A 25,154-nucleotide genomic window follows, 5' to 3' on the forward strand; every position below is an offset into this window, starting at 1 on the left:
GATTTTGCAACCAAACTGAGCAGTCCTGCTGTTTTGTAAATGAAAACTCCTCCTTCACATAATAATAAAAATAAATATTTCCATATTTTATTTAAAAGGCCATTGGTAACTGTACTAATGTCTCTGATTAAATTGTTGCTGGTATTTTAATGAGGGGCAACAAACTAGCTTTTTTGGTTTTCTATTTAATAACATAGAATACAGTCTCCAGCAACAGTTCAGGTGTTCAATCATGGTTCCCACACAGTGGTAAGATACCCAGCAATTAGTTGATTTTTTTAATACCCTTCAAACATGCCTAAATCTGCTCTTGGTGGTTATGGGTTAATATTGACTGTGTAAATAATTTAATGCCTAAAAGACCACAAAGCAGTTTAAAAAGAGTTGGTAGTTTCTTGTACTCCACTCAAATTATTGCATCATCAGGCACACTGCTCACATGGATCTTTTCCATAATCACACTCAAGGGAACAGCAGAAGCTAAGGGACCTCTTGTTCTCAGATGTAATAGCCCAGTCATGATGCAACAGCAGCCATTGCATGGAAAACAGCAGGCACTGACCCTTTCCACTCCTTCCTTAAACAACTGGTGACAGCCATGACCAGAAAAAAAAGTAACCAAAACTTTCCCTGACCCCTCCTGACTCGAAACACCACCTTTGCCAACTGCTCCAATATTTGCTGTGTAATGCTTTCTGCTAAGCTTCACTGCACACCCAGATTTTTGCTGTCTAGCCTTATATCTAATGCCTGTTATCGTATACTTGCATTCTTACTTTTTTCCAGGACTGTCATGTACTTCTGAGGTTGATACTCTTAGGGGACCCATTGCACTTGCATTACTTGCAAAACAAAAAGACCACGCCTACGTCAGAAGATTAAAAAAGCAAGACTATTATCTTACAGGACAATATTCAGATTTCTTGGTGTCTCTTTCCTTGTGAGCATCCTTCTGCCAAAGTGACCATTTTGGTTATATCTCATGAACAATTTATGAAAAATAAAAATGCGGGATTTTTTCTCACTGTGTTTGGAAACATCAAAAGTTAGTGTCACTAATGAAGTTGTAAACAGTATACACAGGTGCTATTTTATCACAGACAACCTATGAGGAGAAACAGAGGTCAGCAGAACTCTAAAAGGGATATATGACTTACTCTGACTTTAATTTGCTTTCAAAACCACAGTCGCTGACCCTTTAAATCACAAGCCAATTACAAGCATTGTAGTGCCATTACTAATTACATGCTGAGAGTGCAAATTTAAAATGGCAATTTCAATTTTCAGTTCATTGAGAGAATGCAGGAAAATGAAATTGCATACTAATTAGTTCATGTGTGTCAGACAGCTGAAAGATTAGAGAAAAAAACTCTGCACTCATTACAAGTGAGTTATAAGCAAAGGACTCAATCCTTTCATTTTCCAAGCTGCATATCAATAAAGAAATTAAATGACAAAGAAAACTGATAATGATGGAACAAGGCAAAAATAGCTAAAGGCCTGGATGTACTTGTGCTCTGGGGGACTTTGCCCATTGTACACAGTTTGCTTAAGAATTTATCTAGCATTAGAAACCGTAAAATGGTAACAGGCTATTGCTTTAGGTTCACTGTGCAAAATCATAAACTACATGTCATAAATATGGAGTTTCTGGCTTCGTAACCTTCTAATTCATCTCTGCCAAACATTCACACTGTATTTCAGGAGCCATCTTCTGGACCAGCTGCTCTGTCTCTCAGACCAGCATGGAAAAAGTCCCTCAAATTACAATCCAGGAAGCAGCTGGTGATATGGTAAAGAAAGTAAAAACTGAACAGTATAGGCTGTTTGTTGTTGAAGGGATCATTTCTCCCACAAGACCAAAAGGAAGGTAGCCATAAACGTATCACAAATCAGAGTGAGCTGACTTTTTGTAACCTTCTACAAATGCTCAGGAAGTCTCTCTCTGGCCATTATGGAATCTGTTGAAAAATAAGATATGGGATATCAGCTTCTCCTCATCTCTGAACAGAAATTGTTCACCCATATAAGGGTCAGGCAGTGTCTGTCTCCTAGACTGTATTTCATGCTTGAAGAACAAGACAGTGCTCTGATGTAAAGAACTACTATGCAGTGCATAAAATGTCAGTTTGTGGAGGTCTGAATGCTTGCCAAATCCAAGAAGGGTTTCTGCAGAAAACTAAAAAGCACTTTTTCTCTGCAGGTATCATCACCCTGACAAATTTGGATTTTCTGTTCACAAGTGTTTTATGGAAAAAAATTATTCAGAAAAGGGAAAAAAAGAAATCTCTCAAGATTTACACTTGTTTTTAACTTACAGTATATTTTTACTTTTACTCTGAACTAAAAAGAAAAATAAACTGCTTGGCAAGTTTTGTGAAAATTATAGTCCAAAGTTCACTTTTAAAGGAAAATTAAAAGAGAAATAGGGGAATGATAGGTGTTTAGTATACATTAATCATATCACTTAATTAGCTTCTAGAAAGTACTGCCACCTATGGCTGTCAAAATTGCAGAATAACATGCCTGGGATTACCCCTACCTAGATTAGGTCATTAACTTCCAAAAAGAAGAAATCGTTTAAACCTGATACACGTTTTCACTCTTGGTCCAACCTTCCTTCCAGGTAAGAGCAACGGGAAGACCTCCTTGAGAACAAAGTCCAAGGAAGACATAATTTACTCAGCTCTCATGAGACCTCACCTGCAGTACTATGTCCAGTTCTGGAGTCCCTAATGCAAGGGCATGGAGCTGCTGGAGCAAGTACAAAAGAGGCCACAAAGATGATCAAAGGGCTGGAGCACTTTTGCTATGGAGACAAGCTGAGAGAGTTTGGGCTGCTCAGCCTGGAGAAAAGAAGACTCTCTGGGGAGACCCTGGAGCACCTTCCAATACCAAGAAAGCTGGGGAAGGGCTCTTCAAAAGGGCATGGAGTGACAGGACAAATGGTAATGGTTTCAAACTGGAAGAAGGGAGATTAGGTTAGACATTGGGAAGGTATTCATTCCTGTGAGAGTTCTGAGACACTGAAGCAAGTTGCCCAGGGAAGCCATGGCTGCCCCATACCTGAAAGTATGGAAGACCAGATTGGATGGGTTTTGGAGCAACCTGGTGTAGTGAAAGGTGCCTCTGCTCATGGCAGGAGGGCTGGAACTAGACTATTTTCAAGCCGCCATCCAACCCAAACCATTCTATGAGTTTGTGATTCTATGAATTTTGGGCTGAATGGAAACCTGCACAGCTGCCGGACCACTGTCTCTATAGTGAGTGGTGGCTGTGTCAAGTACAAATATGAAAGCAATAGACCATTAGCCATCTGCATCCAGTTCATTTCCTAGGAAAGTCATGTTTAGGAGGCCAATGAGAAATGATTTTGAGTTTTTTCTCTAGCTCATTTAATAAAGCCCACACTCTAAAGTAGCCCAAAAGCTGCTGTAACATTGACTTTTTCATTATTCATTAAAGTTAATATTATTTTCTGTTTCTGTGAAAATAATTCTGCTATTCTTTCACTTTTTTTTCAGTGTGTAAATTTTACAGATTTCCTAATCTTTATGGTCTTTATGGAAGATGACTGACTTAAGAGTCATTGAAGGGCATTTGCATTTTCATTCTGCAGTGAATAACAAACCAACAGTAACAATGTCTTCATTTTTCAGAACTAACAATATCCAGCACTCTCACCACACCAGCTTCAAAAACTTCATCAAGTAGAGCTTTGTGCTGCCTTTCTAGGCAAGGAAAATGAACAGGTAATCCTGAATACTTTTTCCACAAACATCTCAGAACTGCTCAAAAAAATCACAAGCAGCAATCAGTACAAAAACTTGAATATATGAACAAAAAATATACCATGTACATGGAAGTGACTTCATGAAGACTGTGTCTGACAAACCTAAGGGACAACATACGGACAGTTCAAGTTCATGCTGGTAGACAAGATGCTCAGGTACCATCTTTTGCTGTTCCTGTGGTGGGTTCACTGGGAGGGAAGCACCCTCTTCACATATTGCCTATACTGATAAGTACAAAAGGCTTTCCCGTAAATACCTAGACAACACCCCTATTAACTAACAGCTGAAAATGCCAAAGCTTAGCCCAATTCTCATATCATGAAAAGAAACCACCATAAATGTAAAGAGCTACAGCAATCATTAGATAATTATTATCTTCATCAAAATACAGCCACAGGACTTCATATGCACTGCTTCATGACTTTTACTGAAGAAATTTGCTGGGTGCAGAGAAATCCTGTTCACAAAGAGGTCACTGTCTTTGAAATCTTTCTGGCAATAACACCCTTGAGTGGAAATGAAAAAAAATTTCAGCCCCACAGATGTGGTTGAACTAGCAGCTATTTAGATGTTAATTAAAACAGTTCTTGTTACTTCCAGCATGATGCACACAATGCTTAACCTGCGTGCCTAGAGCAGCTCAGCAGAGAGGACAAACTATTCCTGAAGGCTCTTGAACTGCCAAAACCCCTTTAACGCACTCTAGAATGATGCTCAAGGAAGGCTGCATTCATCGAAGTACCTTCACCTTGAGATACTGCTGTGAAATGCTACTAAGGACTTAATGAGCAAATGTGACATATGTGGAAAATAGCTTCCTTGAAAATAGTCTTTATAAATTTGCTTCCATGGTTTAGAGACACAATGGAACACATGCAAAAAATTTTTGAATAAAAAGATCTCTGCATTTGTAAAGCCAAGATTATTACTGTTTTGCAACTGGATAATCCTTTTTAGTCTGAGCTACATTTCTGAAAGTGAAGAAGAGTCTAGCTGTTAGTTTACTACTTGTCTCCATCAGTTTCTTAAGTGACTCTGGCAATTGAATCAAGAAGATTTTTTTCTTCCTCAACTCCATCTGTTACCTGAATCCATGGCCATCTGTCATTTTCTGCAGCAGTCCAAGCATTCACAAGACCCTTCTTATTAAGTCGTGCATAGTATGGATACCATTTCTGGAGTCCAAAAAGAGCTCGATGAGTGGATGACGCAGTAATTTGTTGGTTTGACACAATTCCTCCTTCTATCCCTAGTGGGCCAGAGCATCCTACAAATGGAAACAAGAAAAGAAATTAATGCAACTAAAATGACCAACTCTTCTGGGTCCCAAGTGACTGTTATTAGAAATAGCATACAAACAGATCCTAAATGTTAACTACGTTAATTTAAAGCACTTGAGTAGTGTGTTATTTTTGCAGAAATGGAAAAGAAACCCCAAACCAGTACAAAAATACTAATTGTAAATATATTTTCCCATTGCAAAATTAATGAATTAGATTAAGCTTTCAACTTCTTTTAGTTTATTCCATATGAAGAGTAATGGGTTTGGGTTTTACAGGTACAATGAAAGAAAATGATCCAGAGATTCAAATATCAAAATAATTGCTAAAAGCAAATTTTAGATTCTGTAATTACTATGAAGTTCCATATGCTGCTCTTGCCATAGAGGTTAGCATTTGCCCCATATGACAAATATTGTTATTGCAATTATCTTTTGCAATACAAAACTAGACACATTATATTGGTCAGTTACATCAAAGTTACAGTTCTTATGCATTTATTCAGCAAACCACAAAATAGGGATTTAACTGTTATGTTCAAATGTTCATAATTTTAGGTGTGGTAACCATAATTAATTTATTTCTACTATTCAAATACCCCCAACCACTTCCAAGTAAATAAGATTTATTTTTTTTTTTTCCCCCAAGTCTATTCTGATGCAGAGTACAAAGATAAGGTTAATTGCAGGAACTACTCTAGCAGGCAATCTTGCTCAGTTGCCCCAGAGAAGTTGTGCTTTGTGAGTCAACTGCACTTCAGCAATTTTGATCACAACAGGAATAAGCAGATGTTTACTTACACTTTAGGTCTTCTCAGAAGCCTGGCAGTCCTTTATATTAAGCAGTACCTGAGAAGGAACTCTGAAATGCTACTGCTATGAAATCCTAACACCATATGGGCAAAAAGTAACAAATAATTTAATTCTTTAATTTAAAGGTACAGAGAAGAAAAAGTGACCAGTGTAATTTGCTGCTTTCAGCAGAAGCTGCGGCAGGGAAACAGTGCTGAAAGTTACTGGCAATTCAATCCCTAGGCGCTGTGCGTGGCTGCTAAAGGAGATCAACACAAACTAAATCACAGTTTTAAACTGATTGTGGAGCAAGGGCCATGGATAAGGCCATGCTTGTGCTATGAGAAAAAAAAAACCTAAAACCTCCACACAGGTGAGGATCTGAATGTGTTACTTCTTAAATTCAAAAAAACTAGTTTACATCCAGGATACATTTAAATGAAACATGGCCCCACTGAAATTAATGACTGACTTGCACTATACGATGATCTCATCCACATTTTTAACAGTCCATGAAGCTTGGCTAGAATCTAAAGTCCTAGTTCTACTTTTTTGTATCATGTCTCACCCAGCAATAAACGTGGTGCATTCAGCACTTGACTGTTAATTCTGTTCACGCTGCACAACATAGAAAAACCCTCACCTTTCTCCTACATAGTACTGCCAGAAGAAAACTAATTATTTGTCAGCAGCATAGGCAGACACAATATAGGACGTATTAAAAATTCCCACATATTTTGGAAAAATTACATTTTTCCTTGTGTTATCATGTGATACATAAAAATTGAAAGACCTATTCAAATACTAGCTCTGTTTCTGAAATATTTTAATCTAACCCAAATTATTTCCTTTGGTGTATAAACCGCCACAACTGCTTGCAAATTAGCTACTCTACTTTCCTATAAAAAATGCTTATTCTCAGAAGTTTCATATCTTTACTTACTGAAATATCTTCGTCATTTCACAACAGGAAAGAAAGTACACACAATTGTGTGTATGTGTAACACACAAACACACGTACACACAAGACTGATTTGAACTTACCATGACATTAACCACCCCTATCAGCTGGTGATTGATAACTATTTAAAAATAGAGATGTGAGAAAAATGGAATAGAGGTTTCCAAGAGGAGCTGAAACTGAAGGCATGGCAGGTGTTTTAATACAGAATGTGTAAGCTATACTCTGTATCTATACTCTCCTTTAACAGTGAGGAGCACTGTGATAAGGACACTTGCCTGCCCTGATAGAGTTACTTAGTGCCCTACTTGGAAAAATGTTTCCTTGAGTATATGACCCCAGCATGTATCAGGGCCAGTTTTGAGTGGGGTCCAGAATAATGGTATTTGGCTTTAGCAGATAATTTTCAAAAGAACATGTATTTGACACCAAGACGCTTGATCTCCTATAGACAACCCAGCTTTGACAGATTTGCAAGATATGTCAATGTCCTCTTTTTTCTTCTTCTTAGCAGCCTCTGTTTAAGATGCAGAACTTTGTGGAAGGTTTTTTTTATTTGAAGGTATGTTAGTTCTCATGCTTGAGATGCATTAAACGGTATTTGCAATATGTGTGAATTCCTTACAAAAGAAAGGTGAATTTTTCTTTCTAAATTGAAGGCAGTTAAATTACCAAGTACAGGACTTAACTCTACTTTGTCAGATATGACCATATATGTTCAGAAGTGTTTACCTTCCTTAGCTTTAGGAGGATTATTCCTGAAATCCAAAGCAAATCCCTACCTTCAGGGAACAGGTACTTAATTGTACAAGCTTCTTATTTTAATTGCAGTTCCAGTCTTGGTTTGTCACGTTTGTCAGTTTTTCAATTTGAGTTAAGCACAAAACTTACCACTCCTAAAATTAAAACTATCACATTTGAGATACTTTCTACTTTGGTGTTCAGTTAAAACATAACAAACCGGAGACTGGATAATAATTTCTAAACAATATTAGTATTAAGGTGTAATATATACATACACACCACCACTTTTTTTCATCTCCCTGAAGGACATGAGCTCACACTCATGAGGTGATGTGGAGAACTTGCAATGAATCCTACTCTGACCATAGCAGTGCTGATGAACTGAGAAATTTCTTATGCCGATTTCTTGGCAGACGGGCCTTGAGGAAGCCCACCCAAGGCTATCACTTCCTGAGATACCTTCACGTGCATCATGAGGGCTAGATTTTACTTGAGTAGTCTCACCTTGAACTTGACCACATTGAATGCAATCTCTAGTTTCATAATCAATCTGTATTTCAAGATACATTTATCATAGAATCATCCTGGTTGGAAGGAACCTTGAAGATCATCAAGTCCAATCATAACCTGTATCACCCTACCATAACCTAATTTACCTGTTCAGTGCTTAAATCATGTCACTAAGCACTATATCTACATTTCATTTAAACATTTCCAGGGATGGTGACTCCACCGCCTCCCTGGGCAGCCTGTTCCACTGTCCAACCACTCTTTCTGTAAATAAATTATTTCTAATATCCAGTCTAAACCTCCCCTGGCACAGCTTCAAGCCATTTCCTCTCATCCTGTCATGAATCACTTGAAAGAAGAGGCCAGATCCCAACTCCCTACAATGCCCTCTCAGGCAGTCATAGAGTGCAATGAGGTCTCCCCTCAGCCTCCTCTTCTTCAAACTAAATAATCCCAGTTCCCTCAGCCTCTCCTCATATGACTTATTCTCCAGACCTTTCACCAACTTGGTAGCTCTCCTCTGGACATGTTCCAGCAACTCAACATCCTTCCTGTAGTGAGGGGCCCAGAACTGGACACAGTACTTGAGGTGTGGCGTCATCAGTGCCCAGTACAGGGGGACAATCACTTCCTTACTCCTGCTGACCACACCATTCCTGATGCAGGCCAGAATGCCACTGGCCTTCTTGGCCACCTGGGTACACTGCTGGTTCATGCTAAGTTGGCTGTCAACCAGCATCCCCAGGTCCTTCTCCACCATGGAGCTTTCCATTTAAACTCTTCAGTCCATTTTAACAAAGCTCAGTACACTTCTTAGATTATCCAAACATTTTGCTTTCTTTCTTCTTTATTGAACAGCCAGGACTTCAGCAGAGATTTTGCTAGGACTCTGTGAGTAATCTCCTACCACTGCCTGTTTACTCACTCTTTCGTTCTTTATTTTTAATCAGACATCATTCCACAAGAAAATCTTTGAATTTATTTTCAGTTGAAAGGAAATATCTGATTAAATTTTGGGACAGTCAAACACTGCACAACAAATGAACTTCCCTTAGTCATATGCTCATTCATTTATTCCAAATACTCCAAAAGATTTGTGAGTCATGCCATGTCCTTAGAAAAGCTCTGAGGGGGCTACTTCTCTTGAAATTCCTTAGAAATTTACTTTGCTTGAAAAGTCTCAGCTGATTAACCTATCTCTGGTTTCATCAGACATGTGATATCAGTAAAGGATGGGCTACAGACTAGCTTCTGCATAAGAAATTTAGTTTGAAACATAAATGATAGAATCATAGAATCACTGAATAGTTTGGGCTGGAAAGAACTTGAAAGAGCATCTAGTTCCAGCCCCCCCTGCATGGGAAGGGACACCTCCCAGTAGACCAGGTTGGTCCAAGTCCCATCCAGCCTGGCCTTGAACACTCCCAGGGATGGGGCAGCCACAGCTCTACTAGGCAACCTGGGCCAGTGTCTCACCACCCTTATAGTGAAGAATTTCTTCCTGATGTCTAACTTAAATCTTCCCTCTTCCAGTGTGAAGCCATTACCCATGTCCCATCCTTCCCTGCCCTTGTCCAAAGCCCCTCCCCAGCTTTTATGTAGCTCCTTCAGATACTGAAGGTGCTCTAAGGTCTACACAGAGCTTTCTCTTCTCCAGGCTGAACAGCCTCAACTCTCTCAGCCTGTCTGCAGAGCAGAGGTGCTTCAGCCCTCTGATCATCTTTGCGGTCTTGTCTGGACTCCCTCCAACAGCTCCACACCCTTCTTGTGCTGGGGGCTCCAGGATTGGACTCAGCACTGCAGGTGGGATCTTATGAGAGAAGAGTAGAGGGGGAAATCATCTCTCGACCTGCCGGCCATGCTTCTTTTGATGCAGCCCAGGACACAGTTGGCTTTCTGGGGTGGCAGTTCACATTGCTGGCCCATGTTGAGCTTCTCATCAACCAACACTCTCAAGTCCTTCTTATCAGGGCTGTTCTCCATCCATTCTCCACCCAGCCTGGATTTGTGCTTGGGTCTTCCCTGACCCAGGTGCAGGACCTTGCACTTAGTCCTGTTGAACTTCATGAGGTTTGCATAGGTCTGCACTTGAAGCCTGTCAGGGTCCCTCTGAATAGCACCCCTTCCCTCCAGTGTGTCAAGCACACCACATAGCTTGATGTCATCACCAAACATGCTGAGGGTTCATTTGCTCCCACTGTCCATGTGTCACAGTCCACTCTTCGGTGGATGTGTGATGGTTCGTTTCAGCTGTGATCCTGGAGTGTAAAAATGAATGGCAACAAGCACAGAGAGTTAAGTTATCAACACAAAATTACTTTATTGGTCTTGCCCATAAAGTGACATGTGATAAAAAGGAAGAAAAATAGGAAAGATGAGGTAAAAAGGGGGGGAAAAAAAACAACAGCTACCACCACAGGTCCAAAGGCATCCCTATGGTCCCAAATCCAGAAGGAGCTCTGCTGCTTCTTCCTCAATCATCGTGATCTCTCAGTGGGGAAGATCTTCAAAGTTCAGTTGCTAAGGAACCATATTTTATCCTGGGTAGCACACCTTCCTCCTCCTTGGACCCACCCCCTCTCCACCTCTGTCCCGTGGAGATGTGCCAATCTCCACCTGTCTGTAGTGAGGCTTCCACGCATACCCAGAGAGGAGTGTCTGAGGCATGGCCAGCTTCGGAGGCGTGTAGCTTCTTACCAGGAGCTGTGTTTTTGTATTATAATAACATTATAATGAGGAAAGTTCAACTGAGGCTTCACTGATGTTAGTACAGCAAGCGTGATCCATCTTCCTCGACAGCAGTTCTTCCATTTGCTGCTCCAGTAGAACAGACCTGTACCAGGTACTAGCACTGTTCATACCTCAGTCCATTCTCCATGGTTTCTGCATCTGCAAGTCAGTTCAGCAAGCCACTGCAAACTCATGTTGAGATGTTAGTCCAGATTTTGGGGTCTAGTCACTGATGACAATGTTGAGACAATACCGATCTTTTGATCGACTCTTACACCATGTCACCAACAAAGATGCTGAACAGCACCGGTCCCAGTACTGACTCCTGAGGAACACCACTTGTCACTGGTCTCCATTTGGACACTGACCTGTTGACCATAACTCTCTGAGAATGTCAACCCAGGCAACTCCTCATCCACCAAGTGGTCCATCCATCAAGCCAATGTCCCTCCAATTTCGATACAAGGATGTTGTGCAGAACAGCGTCAAATGCTTTTCCCAAGTCTAGATAGATGACAACAGTTGCTCTTCCCTTGTCCACCAACTCTGGAACCCCATTACAGAAGGTCACAAAATGTATTACTTTCTTGGCCACAAATGCTTTCTTTACAGTTAGGATATCAATTATTTCTTTCAGTGCTAAAGGGCTGTGATGTGCCATTGACTACTAAAAATTAAGGAAACAAGAAAATGCAGCTTTTGGAGATTGTTTGTCTTTTAAATAAAACTGAGATATATTATTTTGCAGAACAAGTACAAGCTTATTATACTTGTTGTCATACACCTGCTTCTATTAAATCCACAGTTCATTTAACAAAAATCATGACAGCTTGGGAAACTGCAGTCTCCAAGGGAGTAACAGTATCACTACAAGGACTGTATAATTCAGTCTGGTCAATGTCAGTCATTAAATAGGAAACTATTTTTATCAGTTAATGCTGACACACTTGGGTATGACAATCAGCCCGATGTAAGAAAGTAAACAAACAAACAAACTCGCAATTAAAAGCTGCTTGACAGGTTCATGATACAGATTCACAAGGAAGGTTTTGTCATCTAGTGCTGTTATTTTAGTGTCATTAAACAGCAAAATACTAACTCAAGGAATATTGCTTTTCAGCCTACAGTGACCATTGGTATGCACTAAATAAAACTTATTGACACTTTTCTTGTTCTCATCAAATACAATGCCCATGAAGATGACAGAATGCAAAGGTCTACCAATAAGCTACATGATTGGAAATGGATCCAGTGGTGGATGGGAAAAGTCAATAACACAGGAAAAGTGAAGGATTAATTTATTTCTTTTTAGTTTTTTAAGATTCTCCAACAACTCATGTGAAGATAACATGGTTGTAAAACTGCCGTAAAGCCTTCTTTCACAGTATCAGACTTAATGAGATGTGAAATGCTATGTACCATTTTGCACCACTAAGCAAATGATCACTAGTCCAGATTTCACTTGTAGACCACATATATAGGGATTAAATAGCTCCTCAGACAACAGGTGAGTTCTGTGTTTCCACCCTTATCTCTTACTATAATAAATCCCTCCAGCTGAATACAATTTTTTTCTGCAAAAGGAAAGAGAAGATGACTGCTAGCTTACTGTGTTTTACATAGATAGCTCTTTAGAAGTAAATTAGAACAGGGAAATATGTCACTGATTCCCCCTCTAAAAAGGAAAGGACAAATCATTTTAAGATAAAGAATACAGTATAAGTTAATTAGCAGAAAGCACTGCATGTACATGTTACCTGAGTATATTTAATTTGGACTTCAACATCTGTGTCAGTCCACAAATTAAACAAAACCTCCAAATGGTTTGAAAATTGCTTGAAACTGTGAGGATTATGCTTCTGCAAACAGAGGAAAAAGGTTTTTGTTATTGATGATGAAACATGCCTGATTTTGCAGCATGAATATACAGCTATCATTTCCTCTGTTGGTTTGTCTCTAGCTAACGTCATCAAAACAAACAGATGCAAAATTGAAGGCATGCAGAAAACAAATCTCCTTTAGACATCTGCAATCCTGTCATTCTCCAAGCACCTCATTTTCTGGAATGAGATTACTCTGGCTGTGCACAGCATAGCATGGTAATTGTGCTGAACACAAACCCTGACAATGGGATTACAGATGACCTCTGATATTGCAGTAATTAATGCCAACACATGCATAAGCTCCACATCATGAAATATAGGCTTCAGTCTCCTATTTCTTCCTTTTGTTCTTCCTGCCACCCACACACCCTTGCCCAGGTAGTTCTGTCAATGATAGCTCTCTTCAGACAACAGTGATTTATTTTTTTACAGGAGCTGGTCAGATGGATATGGACAATCATTTAGCAGTCTGCTGTTGAAGTGCCCACCTGTATGAAAAGTATGAAACCCTGTTCCTGTAGGGCTTGTTTTTTCACAACTTTGACATGATTATGATAAAATCCCCTTTCATTTATAAATATTGCATAAAGTGCTTTGGCAGAGAGGTGGCTGGAAGACACAGCTTCTCTTCCTGCTAGAAGTGTCAGTGGAACCCCTCAGGCTTTTAGTGACACGATGGTCCCCAGTTGCCAACTTCATCATTGCACAATGAAATTACAGATGACCTCTGATATTGCAGGAATTAATGCTGATACATGCGTAAGCTCCCCACCATGTAGTTTAGGCTTCAGCCTTCAATTTCTTGTTCTTTCACAGAGAGACTTCAGCTCTCTGATTACAAGCATGTACTGACCTGTATTCTCCACAATGGGATTCACATTCCTCTGATGGTCATCCAGAGGGATCTTCTACACTAAGCAAGTCTGCAAAATCTTATACATCAAGCATAGCACAGCAGAATACAGAATTGACTGCTCAGACACTGAAAGCAGAGTAGGTCTTTTTTATAAAGTGCCGTGTCTGAAATGGAGGGTTGTTACTCAGGACTAATTTGTTGGCAGTTTCTCCATTCTGCTCTTTTGAATAGGATGCAAAGGATTGTAAATTCCCCACAGAAGAGCACAGGGACTAACCTCTGGGAAACTGTAACATACATCACAGTTCAAGAAGGGTCACATCAAACAGGAATAAATTAAAGGAGGATACAATTTCTGATTAGAAACTCTCTGAACTGAAGATTGCTGGAAGCTGGGAAAATACAATGGGAGAACCATCACTTAGCATGTATCCCTTTCCTTATGCTTATTCATTAAGCATTCACTTAAGATCATTGAAAAAGGCAAGACTGTTGCACTGTGATCAGACAAAGCATGGTTGATATGTAAGGATCACCTTCTTCAGGCCGAAGAGCGTTACATCTCAACTAAGAGGAAGTCAGGTAGAAACTCCAGGAGGCCGGCACGAATGAGTAAGTAGCTCCTAGAAAAGCTCGAACTGGAGAAGGAAGCATACAGGGGGAGGAAGCTAGAGCAAGTATCCTGGGAAGATTACAGAGAGGCTGTCTGGGCAGCTAGGGATCAGGTGAGGAGAGCCAAATCCCTGCTAGAATTAAATCTCACCAGGGATGTTAAAAACAGTAAGAAAAACTTCTATAGGTATGTTGGAGAGAAAAGGACATCCAAGGAGAGTGTAGGCCCTCTCCTGAAGGAAACAGGTGAGATAGCAACACAGGATATTGAGAAGGCTGAGGTTCTCAATGACTTACTTGCTTCAGTCTTTTCTGGCAAGTGCTCAAGCCTCAACACAAAGGCCACAGCAGCTGAAAGCAGGGACTGGGAGAGTGAATTATCCCCCACCGTAGGAAAGAGCAGGTTCGTGACCATCTAAAGAACCTGAAGGTGCATAAATCTATGGGACCTGATGGGGTTCACCCGTGGGTCCTGAGGGAGCTGGCAGATGAAATTGCTAAGCCTCTGTCCATCATATTTGAGAGGTCATGGCGGTCTGATGAGGTTCCTGCTGATTGGAAAAAAAGGAACATAGCCTCTATTTTTAAGAAGGGGAAAAAGGAAGACCCAGGGAACTACAGGCCAGTCAGTCTCCTGTCTGTGCCTGGCAAGGTCATGGAGCAGATCCTCCTGGAAAGTCTGCTAAGGCACATGGAAAATAAAGAGGTGACTGATGACAGCCAACAGGGCTTCACTAAGGGCAAGTCATGCTTGACCAATCTGGTGGCCTTCTACAACAAGGCCACAGAGATGGTGGATGGTGGCAGAGCAACTGGCGTCATCTACCTGGATTTGTGCAAGGCATTTTACAGTGTCCCACATGACATCCTGGTCTCCAAACTGACAAGGCATGGATTTCACAGATGGACCACTTGGTGGATGAGAGGTTGGCTGGATGGGCACACCCAGAGAGTTGTGGTCAATGGCTCAATGTCCAAATGGAGGCAGGTGACAAGTGGTGTCCCTCAGGAGTCAGTATTGGGACCAGTGCTGTTCAACATCTTTGTTGGAGACATGGACAGTGGGATTGAGTGTCTCCTCAGCAAGTTTGCTGATGATACCAAGGTGTGTGGTGTGGTTGACACCCAAGAGGCAAGGGACATCATCCAGAGGCTGGAGAGGTGGGCCAGTGCCAACCTCATTAAGTCCAACAAGGCCAAGTGCAACGTCCTGCACCTGGGTCAGCACAACCCCAGGCACAAATACAGGCTGGGGGGAGAATGGCTGGAGAGGAGACCTGAGAAGGACTTGGGGGTGGGAGGAGATGAGAAGCTCAACATGAGCCACCAGTGTGTGCTGGAGTCCAGAGAGCCTGTTTTGTCCTGGGCTGTATCAAAAGAAGTGTGGCCAGCAGGGCCAGGGAGGTGATTCTGCCCCTCTACTTTGCTCTGGTCAGACCCCATCTGGAATACTGTGTACAGTTCTGGGGGCCTCAGCACAAGAAAGACATGGACCTGTTGGAGAGGTTCCAGAGAAGGGCCACCAAGATGATCAAAGGCCTGGAGCAGCTCTGCTGTGAAGACAGGCTGAAAGAGTTGGTGCTGTTCAGCCTAGAGAAGAGAAGGTTTCAGGGAGACCTTATAGCACCTTCCAGTACTTGAAGGGACTACAGGAAAGATGGGGAGGGGGTTTCCATCAGAGAAGATAGTGACAGGACAAGGGGTAATGGTTTTAAACTGAGAGAAGGGAGATTCGGGTTAGGTATTAGAAGGAAGTTCTTCACTGTAAGGGTGGTGAGGAACTGGAATGGGTTGCACAGGGAGGTTGTTGATGCCCCATCCCTGGAGGCTTTTAAGGCCAGGTTGGACGAGGTTTAGTGGTAGGGTTCCTTACTCATTGCAGGGGATTGGAACTTGATGATTTTTAAGGTCCCTTCCAACCTTAATGATCCTATGATTCTATTCTTTTCTTAAAAAGATAGGTGCATCTAAAATTTCTGTAAGTTGTAATCAGAAAAATAACTTATTTCATATTGCTCCATGAAGTGATTATTGTGGCTACATTTTGTGTTGAACTAAATGACATCATGGTTATTGACAACATGTCTGTGCATGCTCAAAATGTTTTTAATGGAACTGGCCTGAAAAGAGGACTTCCAGAAAGAAGATGCACTGGTTTTTGTTTCCTATCAAAGAAAACCATGGCTTGAAATGATCTGGAAAAGTTTCTATCTCAAGACATGTCAACTACATTACACACACCGTTCCTGACAAATGTTTGCTGAATGCCTTTTGTTGAAAGCTCCTGTAGTGACCATTCAATAATCCCATTTGGTGTTTGATTGTGGTCCAACTTGAATCTCGTTTATTCTACTTATCATTTCTTGTCCTGGTTCCTTTAGCATGGACAACAGTGTTGCTTTCTTAAAATAGCCTTTAGTGTATTTGTCTCTTCTCGTATTCTCTTTTCTCCCTGGGGATACCAAATCACAATTTACCCCAACCACACTGTGTAGGACAAAGTGTGAAGGAGCGCAGCTGTCCTTGTCGTATGGGATATTGGACTACCTGGAGGCACAACCCAAAATCCAGGAGAGAGTTTAGAGCCCAGAAAAATGATCAGCTGAGCCCTGGCCATGATGCATCACATGGCCGATTGCAACCACAGCAGAAAACGACTATCATTCCATGATGATTTCAGAAAGGACAAGTATCACTGTCTGAATACTAAAATGAAAATGCTTCCCCTGTGTTTATACCACGATTCAAGTTATAGCATTCAACAATTCAGTGGTACACATTACTTTTATTTAATTTTTCTTTTGACCAGCAGTTACGAACTTTTTTTAAAAAAACATTATATTGCAGAAAGGAGTTTAATTTCTCTAACTCCTCCGCTGAGCTCTCATATAGAAATACATTAATCTTTATGTGAAAAATTATTTTTACCTTTCAAGTTGGCCCTGTGAAAAATAATATTTCTACCATGGTTGGGTACTGACATTAAACAGTTTTACATAACTCACAACACTACTAAAATTAATCTGAATAAAACAGAAATAATGGAGTAACACTAAAAAAACCTCTCCCAAGAATGAACCTGCATCCATAATACAGAAGTTAAACTCATAGGAGCTTTGAAGTTGCACTGTAAAATAATTGCTGTGTGGTCATACTTACACATGTAAGGAATGACAGACACAGAAACTGTAGCCTCTAACTGCCACATAACAATAATTTATTATTATCTTAGTTTGTAATGACATGAAAAGATATGTGATTCCAAGTTCTATGTAGCAATTTCAACACTTTTTGGTTGATCTGGACTTGGGCAGCTGTGAGTGGAGATCTGTGCAGCTGTGAATCTATTAATTACCTCCTTTACTTCTAGCCACTGTAAATGGCTGTGGCACAGAGTACAGCCAATTAACAATTTAAGCATAACAGGCATTTAAAAATGCAATTAGAAACTCAAGAGGATTTAAAACCAATCTTTTTTATTTGCTGCTGCTGAACCCTGTGCAATCTGTGCACTTCTCCTCTCCTCGAGTATTGATAGAAATATTTCTTTGAAGAATAGAAGAAAACTCAGCAGCTTTCCAGCTATGTTAGGAAATCTGGTAATGAGACACAGTGTACTGAGGAAGTTCAGCCTGATTTCAGGATAGTTATAGACAGCTTCTTTCAGAATTACTTTTATATTTACATCTGTCTTTACTGACATGCAGTTTGGTTGTTGGTTTTGTTGTGCTTCTTTTCTCTACAGAGTATGTAACACAAAAAAAAACCCCTTGCAAATTGGCAATGCCTATTATTGTAGTGTATCCTCTCTTCTCTTTAACTTCATTCCAAAGGACATGGGTTTTCTTCTGTCACAGGGCAACATTCGTACTAGGAAAATTAGCAATTTTTAAATACAGTGGACAAATACATCTTAAATTGATAACATTACAATTTACAGGAACTGTCAACACTCCCAGGAAAATGAAGTGCAAGCTAAAGAATATTCGTTCATAACAGTGCTACAAAATGGGGTTCACCACTTGGAAAGCTCATATTCTTCCTCTCAACTGGACTGACCTGCTAATGCAAATGTGCAGTCATACCAGCTGGTGGGAATGCTAATTTTAGAGGTGCTAATTGAACAGGAAATCTCACTGATTTCCTTTATAACTTTTGTTAAATGCTATCAAGAGAGGTGAAATACCTGGATTCTGACCAGCTGACTGTTTCGAAGCTCTGTCTGATTCTCTGAATTAGTTAAAGAAACCAGATGCTGATACTTTTTTTTAAGTGCTAACTAGCTACGGCCAATTTGAAGGCAGCTGATGATATATGTATCTATTTGCTTAATGACTGCTCTTATAAAAATCTGCCTGTTCCAAAATGCAACTTTGAAAAAGAACAAAACAAATCTGAAACTGGAAAGGAAAGATACAGCTATACTAAAGGCATGCAATGGGTATCAGTGGGATTACATCAGTGTAATTAACATTCCTGTAAGCCAGCCTGACAATAAGAATGCTAATTTGTCAGGAGAAGAGTGTGGGTTTTTCTAGTGGCAAACATAATGTTGCTGCCAAGAGACATTCTTTGTCTTTGTGGTTTGGTGTTGTTGCTTTAATGTGTTTTTGGGTTTGTTGTTCCCCCTCGCCTCAACTATGCTGATAAGAACAGCAACTGTTCCTAGAAATGTCAATGTTACTCTTTACAAGATGAATTAATGGAAATGGTTTAAAAACTACTAGTGGCACTAGCACAAATTCTACAGCACAATGGGATACATGTTCTTCAGAAAGAAGGAAAAAGACAACAATAACTTACAATATAGTGCTAAAGCGACATGCTAGATATGAGCTGCATCCACATTACCAAACACAAACTGCATGCAAAGGACTGTTACTTCAATCTGACTTCATAGAAACAGCAGTTCCTACGGTGTCTAAGCTGTTTCCATCTTCTATAACATCTATCACTTTTTAATAACTGGAAAGTCAGATATTGCCATTTAGGTCTTGTTCCTGGAAGCCATGTGATATGGGTATAACCTTATGTTAATGTAAAACAGCTTTAAGAATCAGGGCTTGAAGTCCTGTTGAAAGTACAGAATTAATTTAAAGATCATAGATTTTAATTAGGGTGGAAAAAATCTAGAATGCCCCCCCCCGGAAGTGCTCAAGGCGAGACTGGATGGGGCTTGGAGCAACCTGGTCTACTGGGAGGTAGCCCCTGCCCATGAAGGGGGGATAGGACTAGATGATCCTTAAGGTCCCTTAAAACCCAAACTATTCTATGATTCTATGATTCAAAAAGTTATCTTTATAGATACACAATAAAAGAAGAGTTTCATTACTATAGCAGTGTAGTAAAATTAAAAGTAGTATTTGTGAATCCATGGTGTATTTTAACATAAATCAAATCTGTATACCTAATTTTATTTTTTCTATCCCTTTATTTATTCTTATTAACATTGTCTTTCATCATAAAGAAGACATTATTACAAAGTGTTTATATCTAAAAATAGCTAACCAAACAAAGCAAATATAAGGGATGCAATTAATGTGACCAAACTTCAGCCACTTAAGAGTTTCATGTCTACCCTGATGTAGCTACTTAGGGTCTTTCTGTCTGTGGGAAAAAAATGGGCAGCTCTAAAGCATGCTTTTCATTACTCCATTATCTATTAAGAAAGTGTTTAAGACATATATAATTATTTTTTCTGTTTCTGTCTAGGTTTAGGAGGCTAAAATTAAGGGAAATTAATCAGACTAGTTCAAAAAACACTTAAAATACATGGGCTTCATGGAGAAAAGTCTTTGAAAACCAAATGCCAAGGAAGACATAGGCCTAACAGCGACAAGAAAACTTTACAGACTGTTGAAAAAGAAGGTTTACAAGAAGTTTGATGTGACTTTGGAACTGGAATTGACAAGTGACTCAAGCTGAAATACCCACATCAAACCTCAGAGAGCTATTTGCCATAGAAATACCAAGCGATTTCTCACTCTGTATTACATCTAAAGTCACTGGAGATGTACACCACAGGTCAATACAGGGCCAACACTGTTCAGTGACTTTACTAATGATCTAGGCTCAGGGATGGAATGCACCCTCACCAACTAGGCACTTTGAGGAGCAGCTGATACACTAGATGAGTGTGCTGCCCTCAGCAACAGGAACATCATGAAGTTCAACAAGGGCAAGAGCAAAGTTTTGTCCCTAGGGAGGAACAGCCCAATGCACCAGCACACAATGGGGAGGCTGAGCAGCTGGAAAACATATTGGCAGGAAAGGACCTGAGGGTCCTGATGGACAACAGGTTGACCATGAGACAGCAATGCACGCTAATGGCAAAGAAGACAAACGGCCTGCTGGGCTGCAGAGCACTGCCAGCAGATCAAGAGAGTTGATCCTGAAGTACAGTCACACATCCCAGCCCATTATCTGATTAACTGTCTAATGGCTTGGCTTCAGTAGTTCAAGAGCTCAGATCACAGCATAACAGTACAGCTGGAGCTTACACAGATGCAGTTGGTATAGTTCTACAACCCATTTTTTTTCATGTACTGGCCTCCTTTTTTTTTTTCCTTTTTTTTTTTTTTTTTTTTTTTTTCTTTTTTCCCAAGCACATTCTTACTGCTCTCTCATCTGCTTTAGAATTCATGACAGGTTCTTTTTACCCCACTAGCAGCTATTGCTTCTGCTGTCATCTCTGAAAACACCACTTTTAAATAAAAGCAAAGCCTAAGCCTGCTGCAGTTCCTCCCACACAGAAGCACTTCACTTGGAATGAATCCTAAATAATGCGTATCTAAATCAATACCTAAAAATCTCCAACTTCAGTGAAGTGTTGCTTTGGATTTGAGCTATTCAAGCTCTCATGGTATGGACTGGAGTATGAAGATTTCTGGGGACACAGCTGCAGACCACAAGCTCAGCTTCACACATTTTATCTATTGGCTATTTCAATCATTCTGCAGCAAATAAAATTGTTTGCTTACTGCATGTACCTCAAGTGTCTTTTCCACAATCCAATGTTCTGATCTGGGTGATATTGAGTAACTTGGTTGTAGCAACTCATGCCAATTTTTGTTCTGAAGACTAATCCTACAGGCAAGAGCAAATCAATGTGTTTCATTCCCACTGGAGGAATTTAATCAGCATTTCCACTGAGAAAAGGTGACAGATGATGTCTTCTTCTTTCTAGTCCATCACAAAGCATAATGAAAGCACAAAATGGAATTTAACTTTGCATTTCAGAAGACTTGGAGAACATAAAATGTCAGCAATTCCTTCAGAGTTTTTATTTATTACTAGATAACAAACTGAAAGTCCCAGGATTTATAAATTCCAGGTGAATCCTAACTACACAATGGAATAGCACATTTTTGCCCAGTCCCAGCAAGTTTATAGAGCCATTCAACTCTGACATCTGATTAACAGAACACATTTATCTCTGAAAGGTTGCTTCACAGATTTAAATCAAAACAAAGTCAATTTTTTTGACACATCAACTTTGTAATTATTATTACTCTCATATCTCAAGTGTGATTCCAAGTATGTAAGTAGCCAGTGTGGTACTGCAGCACCCGGGTGAAGAATATGATTAATCTTGTTTCATGCCTTCACATAAAATACTTTATGTCAAAGGCAACATCTTTACCAGTTTGCATCAGTAGCCGCTAATGAGCTCACTGACACTTTCAGACAAGCAAACTTTTCAAATGATATTGTGTTAAGCTTCAGGTGTCTAGCAGGTGACATGAAAATGAAGTTATTAGTTACGTTCCATGCAACAGAAGACAGGTTTTCAGACAGTAATGGGAAGAATTGCTACCTATTTGCTGATACGTCCAAAGAGATTAAATGCTCTTTATGCTGATGTAGCATCTCAGCCAACAGCAGTGTGTTAGTCTGTCATCATACTGGTCAACACAGGTCACATGTGTAAGCAATGGCTATCAGGACTAATAAAATATAAAGGACTTGGATGTAACATTCTACTTCTCAACAGAGCCGTTACTGTTAAGTGAATACAGGAGCTTCCATTACCAAATGCTCTCTCTATACTTTTAAAGTAAGGTTGTAAAATTCACTTTTGGCCTTTACTTGCTCTACAAGCTCCATGTTGACACAAACTGAAAAATAAAATTATCGACTCTTCAGTAGACTGAGAAAAAAAGCAAAAAGATTTTCAAGTTCTTTTGGCACCTAATGATGACTTGTTGTTTTTTTTTAGTAGTACTGTGATTTCATTATGTAGTGTTCTTAGTAATAGTGCCTGGATGAAAAAGCTAGATACAGCCCTGCACTGATAGATAGGTCAGTGCTCCACTTCCATCTGTGAAATCCAGCTCCAGGGTGCACTGTGGGAATTCCAGGGAGGTGAGTCTACTTTGACACCTTGTAAGCTGCTGAATCTTTAATTAAGATCACTAAGTACCTGGATAAAGACAATCTGTTGGAAAAGAGCCTCATCTGATGGAGGTCTTTAATGGTGACAGCATGCATAGGGATAAAGGAAATACAGCACACTAGAATTTTCACAAACTATATGTTAAGGTTCCACATTAAAGGCTCATGACAGGTAGTGAAGAAAAGGTCCTGCTATACACAGAGGTCTAACTAAAGAAAAGAAAGTGGCCTTTCAGGATTAAATATCAGCAGTGGGATCTCCCAAGGGTCATTGCTGGACTCAGCTTTACTCATCAGTGACCTGGAGGAAAGTATGAACTGGGAAATCGTCCAGTTTGAAGCTACTCATCTCTCTTGATCAAATGCCACGCTGATGATGAGCAGCTCCAGAAGGACATAAAAAATGTTAAAATGTGGTCAAAACAGTGACAGATGAACTGCAGTGTACACAAATGGAAGATACCGCATCCATTAAAAAAAACATATGAAATGTGCCTAAGCAACACTGGACTTGGAGGACGGCCATTACAACTGCAAATAGAGATCTCAGGGTCATCATAATCAGTTCTCTGAAGTCACTGCCTCAAAATGCATTGTCAACCAAAAAGCCAAAACCCTATGCATTGAGAACAAAACCTAGAGTATTATTTTACAGATACATAGAAGTCTGGTGTGACCACATACCATGTGCAGTTTCGGTTTCTGCATCCCAAGAAGACGTATAGCTAACTGAAGTATGGAGAAAGGCAGTTCAAATTATTAAAGGGAAAATAACAAGCAGGTATCATAGGAAAAGGGAAAAAAGCCCAACACTTTTCAAGTTGGAGAGGAAAAGGCAGAGGAGTGCTATGACTGAACTTTACATAAACATAGATGAGATGAATACAGTACTGTTCATCCCATCTCCATTACTGAAAACAAGGAGCACTCACTGAAATCCACAGGAAAGCAGCTTAAAACATGGAAATGAAAGTCTTTCTTTGCACAGTGAGCCTTCTAGAGGCAGATACAGGATCAACAGGTTCAAACAGAAATTAGAGAAATTCAGGCACAACAGGTTCATAGCTGATACTAAAGAGACTGACCAGAGGTATGCCCTCTAAAATTCCTACAGAAACTGTAAACATGGAGGAGATACAAGGGGTATGAAGGACAGAAACTGCCCAAGGCTACATTGTTTCCTTAAATAATGTTTGTCATTGCCACAGTCAGAGACGTGATGGTAAACCAACTGGACTGCTTAACTATCTGAACCAATACAATGGGTTTTTTATATTCTTAAAAAATTACCAATATGATGGTAGTGAAATTTTGCTAAGCATGCATTATGTATTCATGTAAATAGTCTATTTAAAAATAGCTCCCCAGGCAAACATGCTGCATGTATTAATAAGTCCATGGGACCTGACGAGATTCATCCACGGCTCCTGAAGGAACTGGCTGATGAAGTTGCAAAACCTTGGTCCATCATATTTGCAGTCCTGGCGGTCTGGCAAAATTCCCATCCAGGGATGGGGCCTCCACAATCTCTTTAGGCAACCTGTTCCAGTTATCCACCACCCTCATCTTAAAGAACTTTCTGCTAATGTACAACCTAAATCTACCCTTCTCTAGCTTGAAACTGTTACCCTTGTCCTATCATTACATGCTCTAGTGAACAGGTCTTCCCCAGTCTTCTTACAGGCTCCTTTCAGGTATAAGGTCCCCTGGAGTCTTCTCTTCTTCAGGCTAAACAACCCCAACTACCTCACTGTGTCTTCATAAGAGAGGTGCTCCAGCTTTCTGCCCTCCTCTGGACATGCTCCAACAGGTCCACATCCTTTTAGGGTTGTAAGCTCCATAGCTGAATGCAGTACTCCAGGTGAGGTCTCACCAGGGCAGAGTAGAGGGGCAGAATCACCTCTCTTACCCTGCTGGCCACACTTCTTTTGATGCAGCCCAGGATGCAGTTGATCTTCTGGGTTGCAATTTCACTTTGGTGGCTCATGTCCAGCTTTTGATCCACTAGTGCCCCCAGATCTTTTTCCACAGGGCTGCTCTCTGACATGTCTTCCCCCAGCCTGTATTCATATCTCTGGTTGCCCTGGCCCAGGTGCAGGACCCTGCACTTGGTCTTGTTGAACCTCACGAGGTTCACCTGGGCCCACTTCTCCAGCTTGCCCAGGTCCCTCTGGCTGGCATCCTGTCCTTCTGGCATATCAACCACACCACCCAGATTGGTGTCATCAGCAAACTTGCTGAGGGTGCTCTCAATGCCACCAATGACACCAAAGTGTGTGGTGAGTCAACAAGCTAGAGGGACCTTGACAGGCTTGACAGTGGGCCCATGCAAACTGCATGAAGTTCAACAAGGCCAAGTGCAAGGTCCTTCTGCTGGGCTGGGGCAATCCCAAGCACAAATATAGGCTGGTGGAGAATGGATCCGTAACAGCCCTGAGGAGAATGACTTTGGGATGACGCTGGATGAGAAGCTCAACATGAGCCAGCAATGTGCGCTTGCAGCACAGAAACCAACCATGTCCTGGGTGGCACCAAAAGAAGCATAGCCAGTAGGTGAAGGGAGGCAACTCCCTCCCAGGTAACCTATGCTTGGGGTCTA

At 40.6% G+C, this 25,154-nt stretch overlaps 1 protein-coding gene across 2 annotated transcripts in view; it reads right to left on the reverse strand.

Annotated features, from left to right (window-relative positions):
* The window catches only part of EDIL3 (EGF like repeats and discoidin domains 3), a 247,748-nt gene that overhangs the window by 59,483 nt on the left and 163,111 nt on the right, over positions 1-25,154 (reverse strand). For both annotated transcript variants that reach the window (XM_051643225.1, XM_051643224.1), the window contains one exon: positions 4,880-5,061. In XM_051643225.1, the coding sequence (XP_051499185.1) occupies positions 4,880-5,061 (182 nt within the window). The remainder of the gene's footprint in view (positions 1-4,879; positions 5,062-25,154) is intronic.

This window comes from Apus apus, chromosome Z (genome assembly GCF_020740795.1).
Source record: "Apus apus isolate bApuApu2 chromosome Z, bApuApu2.pri.cur, whole genome shotgun sequence".
NCBI classification, from domain to species: domain Eukaryota; kingdom Metazoa; phylum Chordata; class Aves; order Apodiformes; family Apodidae; genus Apus; species Apus apus.